Below are 13014 nucleotides of genomic sequence, written 5' to 3'. Positions count from 1 at the left end.
ACGCATTTCTCCTCCTTACACGAGGCATCACAACAACGTTTCTCCAGGCAACGCCGGTCAACTGCTCTTTGTGAGTGATAAATCGGTTGGAAACTTTCCTCATGTCAGCACGTTGTAGGTGTCGCCACCAGCGCTAACCGTGTGTGAATGCTCTGAAAAGCTAATCATTTGCGTATCAGAGCATCTGCTTTCTGTCGGTTAAATTTCGTGTCTGTAGCACGTCATCTTCGTGGTATAGCAATTTTAATGCCCAGTAGTGTGTTTCAAATCAGGCGTAACTGCATAAAGCCTTTGCCCGAACATTTGTTTTGGCGTAAATGGTGAAGAAAGTTTTGTAACACGAACAACACTCGGCAAGAAAAGCAAGAAAAAAGTTTCCAAGGCTTACAATTCGAGCTATTAAGAAATGTGTCAGGCATTTTGAACCATACAACAAAAGTATGGCGAGTTTGAAAAGTCCGGGAACACTTTAAAAAGTTTATTGGAGTCAGATGAGTAGCTTTACAAAGTAACAGTACAGGGTGCACATTAATAAAACCGACAAATTGCAGGGACGGACTGCTGACCGTAAATGGAGGAAAAAGTTCCTATGTTCATGTGTCCGGAAACGTATCGTTGCCACGGTAGCTGGCGCTGACGAATGAAAGTTCGTCTGACTACGTGGAGCGTGTTCTTTCTGAGTTGCAGGCCGTCTGGTTGACGCAGCGTAGTATAAGCACCAGAATGGCCCGGTATTGCTTTCGGGGACAAGGCGAGACGGTGTTTGTGTTCTGCCAAGCACGTGGAAACGGTCGAACGGCAGCACGGCTATAACAAAACAAACACCCTCACACACATCAGATCAACGATTTTGCACAAAGTTTCAAGCCCTTTGTCGGACTTTGTGTGTTCATGGGTCATTCTACATCTACATCTACATCTACATCCATACTCCGCAAGCCACCTGACGGTGTGTGGCGGAGGGTACCTTCAGTACCTCTATCGGTTCTCCCTTCATTTTGGACAGACGAACGTGCAGGAACGCGGCAGACAGCATATACCAGATTTGGAAGACCGGGTTCTACACCATGTTGAGACTAACCCTAACTAAAGCTCCAGGCAAGTCACCCGCCAACATGGTGATGATGATGATGTTTGGTTTTGTGGGGCGCTCAACTGCGTGGTTATCAGCGCCCGTACAATTTCCCAACCTTTGCTCAGTCCAATTTCGCCACTTTCCTGGATGATGATGAAATGATGAGGACAACACAAACACCCAGTCATCTCGAGGCAGGTGAAAATCCCTGACCCCGCCGGGAATCGAACCCGGGACCCCGTGCTCGGGAAGCGAGAACGCTACCGCGAGACCACGAGCGGCGGACCCGCCAACATGGTGTAAGCCAAAGTACGATTATGTGAATCCTGCATGACAGACATGTGCGAACGCGTGCATCGCATCCCATGGAGGCCGTTTTGAATATCTGTTGTGACGTGTATGGACAACTCTGTGCTGTATTCTGGGACGGTTTTTTGTCGTTGCACGCACACTATGCATTTCCAGGGACCCGTTATAGGATCTTTTTTTCTTTCTTCCCAATCAGGAATTCACCCTTGCAGTTTGTCGATTTTATTAATGTTCGCTCTGTATACATAATTTAAAGAGTAAACTTGTAGCCGGCCGTTATGGCCGAGCGGTTCTAGGCGCTTCAATCTGGAACCGCGCGACCGCTACGGTCGGAGTTTCGAATCCTGCCTCGGGCATGGATGTGTGTGATGTCCTTAGGTTAGTTAGGTTTAAATAGTTCTAAGTTCTAGAGGACTGACGACCTCAGATGTTAAAGTCCTATAGTGCTCAGAGCCAAGTAAACTTGTATCTTTTTCCTCATTACAGTCGTGACGCGTAGTTTTATGTTTGATCGCTTCGTGCTATCGTTATCAAGACGGTGCTATCTGGAGCTGAGCAGGGTTTCCGCATCCTAGAATTTCACAAAACAGAGAGTGAAACTGATGTCCAACGACAATTCAGGATGAACTACGGAAAAGCAGCAGCAACCAGAAAGGCAATCTACAATTGGCATGTGAGCTTCGATGAAACTGGATGTTTTTGAGATAAGAAGAGAAGTCGTCGGGAAAGTGTGAATGCAAATAACACTGAACAAATGAGAAAGTTCACAAGGAGTCCGGCAAAATCTCTACGCAGAGCTTCGCTTGAATTGGAAATGTCAACAATGACTGTGTGGCCTGTTTTGCATAAAAAATTAAACATGAAACCACAGAGACTACAGTAATGCAAAACTTATATCATATAGACAAAGCACAGTGCTTCGAATTTTGCTGTGCATTGCAGGTCGAAGATGATGGTGTAAGTTCGATATTTTTTTTCGGACGAGGCGACATTTCATGCAGATGGGAAAGTACAGAGGCACAACTGTAGGACTTGGGGAAACTCAAATAACATTGTTGAACACGAGCGAGATTCTTCGAAGATCAGTCTTTTTGTGCCATGTCTCATAAGAAACTTTATGGACCTTTCTTCTTTGAAGAACAGACTGTTATTCGAAAGTCCTTCCTTCAGATATTGCATAACTGGTTAATGTCATATTTGCAAACAGAATCAAGAGAACCTTGTCCTTCAGTTAGATGGTGCATCTCCACATGTTCACCTTGATGTCATGGCACATCTGAACACAGTGCTGTCCAATCGTTGGAATGGTCGTGATGGAGCAAGAGACCAATAGGTGCTAAAACGACCTCCTATCTCCCTGGATATTGTAATTTCTTTTTGTAGCGTTGCGTGAAGTATCTCTTTCAGATGACGTTTTGGAATTGAAACGGAGAATAGAACCAGCGACAGCCACAGTCTCGGAAGACATGTTGGCCTGTGCATTGCAAGAGTTTGTAGGATAACACATGATTCCCACATGATGTGTATGTGAAGCGTATGTTGTTGAAAAGAACTTACAAGTTTGCTCTTTCAAATAATGTATATTATTACTTTGTGATGCTACTCATTCGGCTATAATAATGTTTTCCAGGAGTTCAGATACGCGCTGTATAGGTATTTTAAATAAAAATGGGTGTTTGTGGTGACAAACAAATTAATATATTTATATATAAAATATAATATGATGAAAAACAATTGGTTAAAAATACCTTTGAACATGTGGTGTACTGAATCTGACACAGCACATTAAACGTGTGGGATGATGTTTCCTGTAAGACAGTTCTTGGTGCATTATACTTCTTAATAACACAGGTACTGCTGCTTCTAATGTACAGGGTGTATGGAACGTACCTAGGTTTTATAAAGTGGATGTACAAGGAGACGGAAGCATAATGCAAATGGAGTGAACGTATAGGCTATTAAATAAGGTTTGCATTTCTGGAGTCACTGTGCGGGCATGTATGAGCTGGCTCCGAGGTCATATTGCCATACTGGCGACGATACAGCTACAGACATCTGGTTACCAGGCCAGACTTGCGCTTCATGCTCGGCATTTATTTGTTCCATCTTCTTCGCTTCCTTCCTTCCTTCTTCTTTTCCCCTCGGCAAGCGCTTGTTTCTTTATTTTCTGCAGTACAGAGGGTTGCCGTGAGAGGAGCTGTACACACCAGGTGGAAAGATGGCCGGTCGCATGACTGTTCAACAGTGAGTACAGTGTACTGGACGTTACGAAGTCTGGAATTCCAACGTTCTCGTGCAGAGATGGTGACATACTGTGAGTGGTGTCGATGCCACAATTCGCTCAGGGAGAAAAAAATTGTCACAGAAAGTTAATGACCAAATGCTCTGTTAAAGATGCTAGGAAAATGGTTCTCCATCTACGTCTCGATCTGATGATAAAGTGGCGAGTGTGCAGGAAAGGTATGTATACAGCCTTTCGAGAAAGTGTACTCAGAAGGTAAGCGTATCTCAGGTCTTGCATAAAGAAATGAATTATCGAACATGGAAACCGTATCAAGTGCAGCAGCTAAGGACAGAATGAAGTACGGGGAGTCGATTATGCATTGGCACAAAGATTGGCCTCAATTGTATAACAATATTTTCTAGAGTTACGAGACCGTATTCCATGTGGGAAGCTTTATCAGTCGACGCAGTGCCCACTATTGGGCGAAAGACGATCCAAGTATTACAGTGGAGAAGATGCAGTCTTGCTCAAAAGTGACTGTGCGGCGTGGATTGACAGTCACAAATGTTATCAGACAATTCATTATGTGTGACCCAATGAACGCAATACGCTACCTGCGTATGCTTCAAAATTTTGTTTATCCCCCAGTATTTGCATGGGAAAACATCGAAGACATTATTTTTGTACAAGATGGCCCATCGTCTCACTTTGCAAATTTACGAGCTTGGGTGGTTGAGAGGCTTCTAAGACGTTGAAAGGAAGACGCGCACCACCATGACCGGCCTGAAAGAATTCCTGACCTGAGGCCATGTGACCTCTTTTTATGGGGCTGAGAAAAATGTGAAGTGTACCAGACGAAACCTCACACAATGGAAGAGTTGGAAACACGGATTCGGCAAGCTAACGGCAGTATTCCACACGACCTCCTCCATAGGACTGTGGATTCCATACTCCGCAGTTTGAGATGGTTTTTCGACGTCGAAGGCGCCTACATCGTATTTTAAAGTATGCATCCACATTCTTATACAACAATTTATGCACTATAATAATTTTAAAGAAATTAGCGTTGTAAATGTAGAACGTATTTGCCTTTTTCAATACCTACTTACTTTATGGACACCCTGTACATACGCTTACTTACATATTACTGCTAGCACGATAACATTACAGCTGAACCTTAAAATTTTGAACTGATACTGAAAATTACGCCATTTACCATCTTTGACTCTAAAAAATAATAAAGTTTACAAATTTGTGACACAAACGCGACAGTTACATCACGCAAGTTCTAGAAAATGACGGAGTGATGTCTGCGCTTTATTCTAAACAATGCATGCTTCCGCTCTTTTGCAACAAACCCGAGAAACACCAAGTGGTCCATACTACCTGTCGACCCATATCAACCGCCGTCCCCCTAATAATGAAAATAATGACTCTCCCGGTACTGGTGTAGAGAATGGGAGTAAAGCCGTTAAAGGAAAGATGCATACAGAAGCCGGTGCTTCAATACAAATTGTGGCTACAGGAGAAGTAATAGGAGAAGAAATAGCATAACTGTTTACGGAATATCTGAGGAGGAATGCTGTTCTACAAAAACCGTAGACAATGTGGTAAATTTTCTCTTCGCCTGAAAAGAGAAAAGCAAGACAGTCCATAAAAACACCAAGGACTTACCTGCCTTCTGTTCGTAATTTACTTGACGTTCGCTAATATTAACAACGACCTCATTACAGAAACACAGAATTTAGTCAGGGGAAGGAAGCTAGTTTTCGAAGTAAGTATATTAAAATGAATCGTATATCATTCGTGGAGAAGAAAATATATTACCACTCTGAATGGTATTAATAAATTTTGGAAAATATTTTGCTGCGTTCCAAGAAAATATGTTGTAACAGCCATTAAGAAATATATCACTGAATCAACATCTCTTGGTATAATAAAGAATACATGAAATAATGCTAAACTTACCATTAGACTTAATCTGAATTGCACATTCAGAACTAAAAGAAGAATCCAAACCTTGGATTCCACTTTATCAAAATTAATTTCAGCAGCACTAAATGGAGGTCTCAGGTCTTTAATTTGGGGAAAAGGAAAACAAATTAAGAAGAAGCATATCGGATTCACCTTGTCCTGTTTTGACGACACGCTTGAGATTCAAATACAATAGTTCAAGATTTATTTTTAAATAGAAAATTAAACAAATTTTCAATGAAGTCATATAACCAATTGATAAATTTTAATTTCGAGAGCAGTTTCAGACGACGGGTAGAAAGACAGCACAAGGTATTTACTAAGTATTAAAAATGGTCGGCATTGCTTTTGGTAAATGAGTTTTCTCAATGAAGATTCCAAGGTTTCTGATACGTGAAGTTTGCCGTTTGCTTGTATTATCAGTTGTGACTTACGGTTGTGACACGTGGAGTTTTGATACGAAAACTTCCAATAACCAAGATTTGATCGGCTAGCAATCGAGAGGTGAATGTTGGGAATCACTACGAGGGACGGGAAAAGAAACACATGAATGTGGGACTCGATTAGAATGGAAGCTGTAACTATGAACGTAATGAATGTGAAGTAGATGTGTGTGGAACGTGCTTGCCAACACATGGAAGGTAGACGATTCAATTAAGTTCCTAGACTGAGGAAATGATATAATGGAAGGTGAGTTGACGTCATGAAGGATAAATCCAAAATATTGTCTACATAACTTGACATTGACTTGGTATTGTAACTCTTCACAGCCTGATGTACAGGAAAAAACGGATCCAGTGAATCCACGATCGGATACAGTGAGACTTTCCCAAAACCCACAGAAGATGGATAGCTGCAGCTTATGTCAAGTGTCTGCTTCACTCTAAAAAGGGTGTCCCATTTAAAGACTGACTTTCAGCTGCGTGAGTCCACCAAGCGTCGAGCACCTAAGACACTAACTTAAATTCCGCTACAGACAGGCTTGTTGTTAAGCGGCCCTCCTTGATGGCTCGAGAATACATAGAAACGCCTGAAGGATGGGCTTTCGCACGATCCGATGGTAGATTTTTTAAGCATCCAAAAACTTTTCTCGTCTTACCTGATGTTCTAAATACAAAGTTGCAGAAGACACATGCTGTGAGCCTGCTGGGAGCAGGGGAATGTCCACTAAAATCAGAGAGGCCAGTAACATCTTGTCTGACATCAGCGGCTTCCTACCAGGACAGGGATTAGGCAGGAAAGACGAAGAAGTTAAGCAACCAGAGTGTTGCCTCCAGAGCAAACGGTGTACATGAAGACTAAAGCTGCAGGCTGTCAGTCAACGCCCACACGACACCTCAAGAGATCTGTCGGGAGATAAACAAATCACACCACCCACACAGGCTTGAATGTAACACTTACTCCTTCCTGTGGTGCTATAAAGTAACTTACTGCTCCCTTCATGCCTCGTGTCTACGCCCAGTCAAACAGGCCCTGATCCTATTTTTGTTATGATGATTTGTAAAAGATTATAATAATAGACGTTAATATTTTCTTGTTTTATCGTCAATTTACAATGTTAATTTCGATTCCATTACAGTATACATGTAGAGAAAGACACTTACATATGGCTTTCACACTTTTACTGGATATATTGTTGCAGTGTGTGATGGAACAGTGTTACTTCACATCGTTCATAGTGTGTTACGAAATATGATTTGTTGATTTACGAACATTTCATGAGGCTCATACAGAGAGGCGTAATCATCATCCTGTGAAAGTGTAATTTGATATTACGTATTTATCCGTTGTTGTAGCCTTAAGTACATAAATGAACACGAAACGAGTAAGGTCTCAGCTTATCCTAAGAGCAGTAAAAATTATGTTTATGCAGTGCACAATATTCTTCCAAAGAACAGTGGCAGTGATTAGCCCTGAGGACGGCCTTATTGTCCCGTTTTGTAAATACCTTTACAAAATGGCTCTGAGCACTACGGAACTTAACAGCTGAGGTCATCAGTCCCCTAACTAATCTAAGGACATCACACACATCCATGCCCGCGGCAGGATTTGAACCTGCGACAGTAGCGGTCGCTTGGTTCCAGATTGAAGCGCCTAGAACCGCTCGGCCACACCAGCCGGCAAACACCTTTTCTATAAGGGGAAATTCGGAGTAGGCTGACCTGGTAAACAGCGTAGAGACGGAGTGGCAACTGTGCCTTGTCGTTTTACGTTTTGGAAACGCCTTTTCTCTGGTAAGAGGTATACTATAGACGGACTGGGCTGTGGAGATTACCGTCCTGGCAGCGAGCATGGGAAGTCATGTTGCGATGCTTTCTGCAAGACATCGACTGTTTGTGCTAACTTTGGTACAACCGACTGCAACAAGTAGTTACGAGCACTTCTGCATATGAAAGTCGTCTCTATTTTATCGCTGACATGGATGCAAGATTTTTCCAGGCATTATTAAGTCTTGCAAATACTGTACCATATTGTTTTAAGTATTCTGCTCAAGGGTAGACATCATTGTACTTTGGTTAGTTAATTTATTAGAGGAGTGAAGAATATGCAGGAGTATGTTAGCAGTAAGTCCTGCACTGCATCTGGCAAATTACAGACATTTTATTCTCTGTTATAGTGTAGGAGAGTCACAGTCACGTTCATTCAAACTGTGTTAAAAGTGGTTTTAACTTAATACAGTGTCACCGTTTCATTTCAGACACATATTTCACTTTGCTTAAGTAATATCTTGAAGTTAACAAATTTTGGTTGGAAAGTTGCACCACTGAAAACAGTGATGTTGTTGTGTATTAGTGTAAGAAAACGAGTATGTTAGATTTGATGCGTTGCATTGTTTCATTATGTGCTTGACTTTCATTAGCTTAAGTTCCTTCACTCAAAGGTCAAAATGAAAGTAAGAAAAGCCTAAAGACCAGTGCAAACTGCAGTTTTATTTAAAACTTACTTAAAGTAATACGTTGGCATGCTGAAAAGAAATGCCTGCGAATTTTCTGTGTGACAACTCTTAATGCTTTTTAAAATAAAACATACGCTAGTAACATATTTCATCTTTACTCTTAACGCTTACATATTTGCAGTCGTCTGCCGCTACAGGACTCCGAATTGTAGTGTGTAACAATGTCGGTACGTGGAAGCAGCTTGCTGTAATCAAGTTTCGAATTCGCAGACTTCCTCCACACATGGAACTCCCTCTCCTTCAGCATGACAGTAGAAGACCGCTCACGAGCGCTTAGATTTTTGTTTTTCAGTCATCAGTCTCCTTTCATGCGGCTGACACGAATTTGTCACCTGTGCCAACCCCCTCATCTCAGATTAGTCCTTGCAGCCAACGTCCTCAATATTTTGTTCGATTTATCCCAATCTCTGTTTTTCTCTACAGGTCTTATCCTCTGAAGCTGCCTCTAGTACCATGGAAGTCATTCCGTGATGTCTTAACAGACGTTCTATTGTCCTGTACCTTCTTCTTGTCAGTGTTTTCCATATCTTGCTTTCCTCGCCGATTCTGCGGGGAACCTCCTCATTCCTTACCTTATCAGCCCATCTAATTCTCAACATTCTATTCTAGCCCCAAATCTATTCGGTTTTCACACACTGCATGTTTCATTATCATAAAATGCTGTGCACCAAACATACATTCTCAGAAATTTATTCCTCAAATTAAGGCCTATGTTTGAATACTACTAGATTTCCCTTGGCCAGGAGTGCCCTTTTTTCCAACTATTCTGCTTTTTATGTCCGGCTTGCTTCGTCATCCCTTAATTTGCTGCTTATGTAGCCTTATTCCTTAGTTTCGTCTTCTTCGTGACCATCAACGCTAATTTTACGTTTCTCGGTGTTTTCATTTCTGCTACTTCTCATTACTTTCGTCTTTCTTCGATTTAATCTGAATCTATATTTTGTACTCATTATACTGTTCATTTCATTCAGCAGATCATATAATTCTTCTACGCCTTCACTGAGGATAGCGATCTCATCAGCGAATCGCATCATTGATATTCTCTCACCTTGTATTTTATTTCCAGTCTCGATCTTTACTTTTACTTCCGTCATTTCTTCTTCGACGTATAGATTGAGCAGTAGGCGCGAAAGACTATGTCCCTGTCATAAATCCTTTTCAATAGGAGCAGTCCGTTCTTGGAAAAATTTGGAAATTTGTGGTAAGATCTTATGGGACCAAACTGCTGAGGTCTTCAGTCCCTAAGCTTACACACTACTTAATTTAACTTAAACTAACTTAAACTAAGGACGACACACACACTTCCATGCCCGAGGGAGGACTCGAACCTCCATCGGGAGGAGCCGAGCGGAGCGTGACAAGACGCCTTGGACCACGCGGCTACCCTGCAAGTTTCGTTCTTGGTCTTCCACTATTATTGTTCACTCTTCCCCAACTTCTTTGCGCACTGATTCTTCCTGACTTGTCTCTTTAGCTTCAACCTACTCTTCATCATTACTAGATTGTGATCTGAGTCTATATCTGCTCCTGTGTACGCCTTACAATTCACTATCTCATTTCGGGATCTCTGCCTGACCATGATGTAATCTCACTGAAATCTTCCCTTACATCTCGGCCTTTTCCAAGTATACCACCTCCTCTTGTGAATAATGATCAGAATATTCCCTATTACTAACTGTAATTTATTGCAGAATTGATTTAGTCTTCCTCTTCTTTCATTCCACTATCTATCCCATATTCTCCCATACCCCTTTCTTCTTCCCCTGAAACCTCATTCAGTGCTTCATGACTATTCGATTTCCATCTCCCTTCGCGTACTGAGTTACCCGTTCAGTATGCTCATAAGAGCATCATGTAACTCTGTATTTTACGAATAGGAAAAATCCAGATGGGGTCGTTTTAAGGTGTTCTGACCAAGATTTTCCGGAAGTTTCCGTTGGTTGTAAGGCAAATGTCGTGGCTGTAAATTCACTCTCAAATAGGCTACTCCCAATTATGAACCTGTCTGCCCCAGTACCGGATCTTGCACTAACAAGGCCCTGACTCAAGAAAGCATCAGAACTCGAGCAGTTTGTTCTGTCTGTAGGGCAAAAGAATAATAAAAAAAGATCTTTCCATTGCAGTCAGTATTTTGTACTGGAGGGCGTGTCCCGCGACTCCCCGGCTGTGGCTGTGCCCCTTACCTGGAGCAGGGGGAGGCCGCCGGCTGGCGCGGCGGGCCTCTGCTGGTCCCCGCAGGGCGATAGCGAAGAGTCCCTGGTCCCCGTCCCTGTGCCGGAGCCGTTGGCCGCGTCGGCCCGGCCCGCGCGCAGCCCGCTCCACAGCCGCCGCAGGCCCAGCTCCTTCAGTGGCATCTGCAGCACAGCACACCACACCCACACTGTTACCAAACACGCCCACAGAAACAAGCACATACGATATACGAGGGTCACTCCAAAAGAAATGCACACTTTTTTTTTTTTAAATCCGTCTTTTATTCTACATGTTTGAAAGTTTTACAGTGCATTGATACATTCTTTGGGAACAATATTTTCATTTCTCCACATAATTTCCATCCCTTTCAACTACCTTACGCCATATTGGAACCGGCGCTTGTATACCTGCACGGTAAAATTGTGGACCAACCTGTTGGAGCCACTGTTTGGCAGCGTGCACAAGGGAGTCATCATCGTCAAACCTTGTTCCACGAAGAGTGTCTTTCCTTTCAGTTTCCCAAAGAGGTTCAAATGGCTCTGAGCACTATGCGACTTAACGTCTGAGGTCATCAGTCGCCTAGAACTTAGAACTAATTAAACCTAAGTAACCTAAGGACATAACACACATCCATGCCCGAGGCAGGATTCGAACCTGCGACCGTAGCGGTCGCTCGGTTCCAGACTGCAGCGCCTAGAACCGTACGGCCAATCCGGCCGGCATTTCCCAAAGAGATGATAGTCACATGGAGCCAGGTGAGGACTATAAGGCGGGTGTTTCAGTGTTGTCCATCCGAGTTTTGTGATCGCTGCCATGGTTTTTTGACTAATATGTGGCCGTGCATTCTCGTGCAACAGCAAAACACCCTGCTTTTGGCGATGTGGTCGAACACGACTCGGTCGAGCTTGAAGATTCTTCAGTGTCGTCACATATGCATGAGAATTTATGCTGGTTCCACTTGGCATGATGTCCACAAGCAAGAGTCATTCGGAATCGAAAAACGCTGTAGCCAAAACTTATGGTATGGTTTTGAATGTTTTTTTCTTGAGTGAATTTTCATGATGCCACTCCACTGATTGCCTCTTCGTCTATGGTGAAAAGTGATGGAGCAATGTTTCATCACCTGTCACAATTCATCCAAGAAATCAAGAAATTCATCTCCACCGTTCTCGTACTGTTCCAAAAGTTTGCTGCATACCGTTTTTCTTGTTTCTTTGTGAGCCACTGTCAACATCCTGGGAACACACCTGGCACAAACCTTTTTTAACGCCAACACTTTCAATATTCTGCAAACACTTCCTTCCCCTATCCCAACGTAGCGTGTCAATTCGTTCACTGTGATGCGTCTGTCAGCTGTCACCAATCCGTCAACTCTCTGCACATTGTCTGGAGTGTGTGCTGTACGAGGCCTGCCACTGCGAGGACAATCCTCAATATTGCCGTGCCTGCTTTCATCACGTAACCTGCTTGCCCACCGAATAACTGTACTGCGATCGACAGCAGCTTCTCCAAACACCTTTTTCAACCCCTTCTGGATGTTTCCCACTGTCTCGTTTTCACAGCACGTTGCTCCTGACGAAAGTCAAGTGTAGCAGCCATCTTGAAGACATGCTGTGACGGCGCCACTCACGGGAACAGGTTGAACTAAGTTTGAAAACAATCGGGAAGGATGTATCTACACACTGTGAAACTTCCACACATGCAGAATGAAAACTGTATTTTTACAAAAATATTGTGCAATTCTTTTGGAGTGACCCTCGTTTGGAGTGACCTCTAGTGGCGTTAAAGCGATACTAGGTTTCGTAAGAAAGAGTAAGTGAGGAGGAATGGAAAAGAACCTTGACGATCTGTAAGATGACGATCAGCTACGTTTTCGGAAGGCAGCTGAGACGCAGTTCTGACCTCGCTCTTGACAAACGAATCATGACTTCAGAAAACACGTCAAATGGTGCAAGATGCTCGAAATTTTCAGAAAAATATGTCTAATCTGCATAGAAAGACAACTAATATACAGAAACATATAAGAACCAAGAACGAACTACAGGAATAGAAGACTAAGAACGAAGTGCTGTGAGTAAAAGGATGTAAGACAGGGATGCAGCTTTTCTGCCCCATTGTTCAGTAGAAATAAAATATTGGTGTGTACACGCAGATTGTCTCGGGAGGCCAGCGGAAGTGTTTAAACCCAGAAGAATGTTCCTGGAGCCACTCTGTAGCAATTCTAGACGTGTGGGATGACGCATTGTCCTGCTGGAATTGCCCAAGTCAATCGGAATGTACAAT

At 42.9% G+C, this 13014-nt stretch overlaps 1 protein-coding gene across 1 annotated transcript in view; it reads right to left on the bottom strand.

The window, feature by feature from the left end:
- The window catches only part of LOC126154436 (uncharacterized), a 125550-nt gene that overhangs the window by 70385 nt on the left and 42151 nt on the right, over positions 1-13014 (bottom strand). Inside the window, exon 3 of the mRNA XM_049916136.1 lies at positions 10722-10892. Coding sequence (XP_049772093.1) covers positions 10722-10892 — 171 coding nt within the window. The remainder of the gene's footprint in view (positions 1-10721; positions 10893-13014) is intronic.

This window comes from Schistocerca cancellata, chromosome 2 (assembly GCF_023864275.1).
Source record: "Schistocerca cancellata isolate TAMUIC-IGC-003103 chromosome 2, iqSchCanc2.1, whole genome shotgun sequence".
Lineage (NCBI taxonomy): Eukaryota > Metazoa > Arthropoda > Insecta > Orthoptera > Acrididae > Schistocerca > Schistocerca cancellata.
This window is presented reverse-complemented; position numbering and strand designations above follow the sequence as displayed.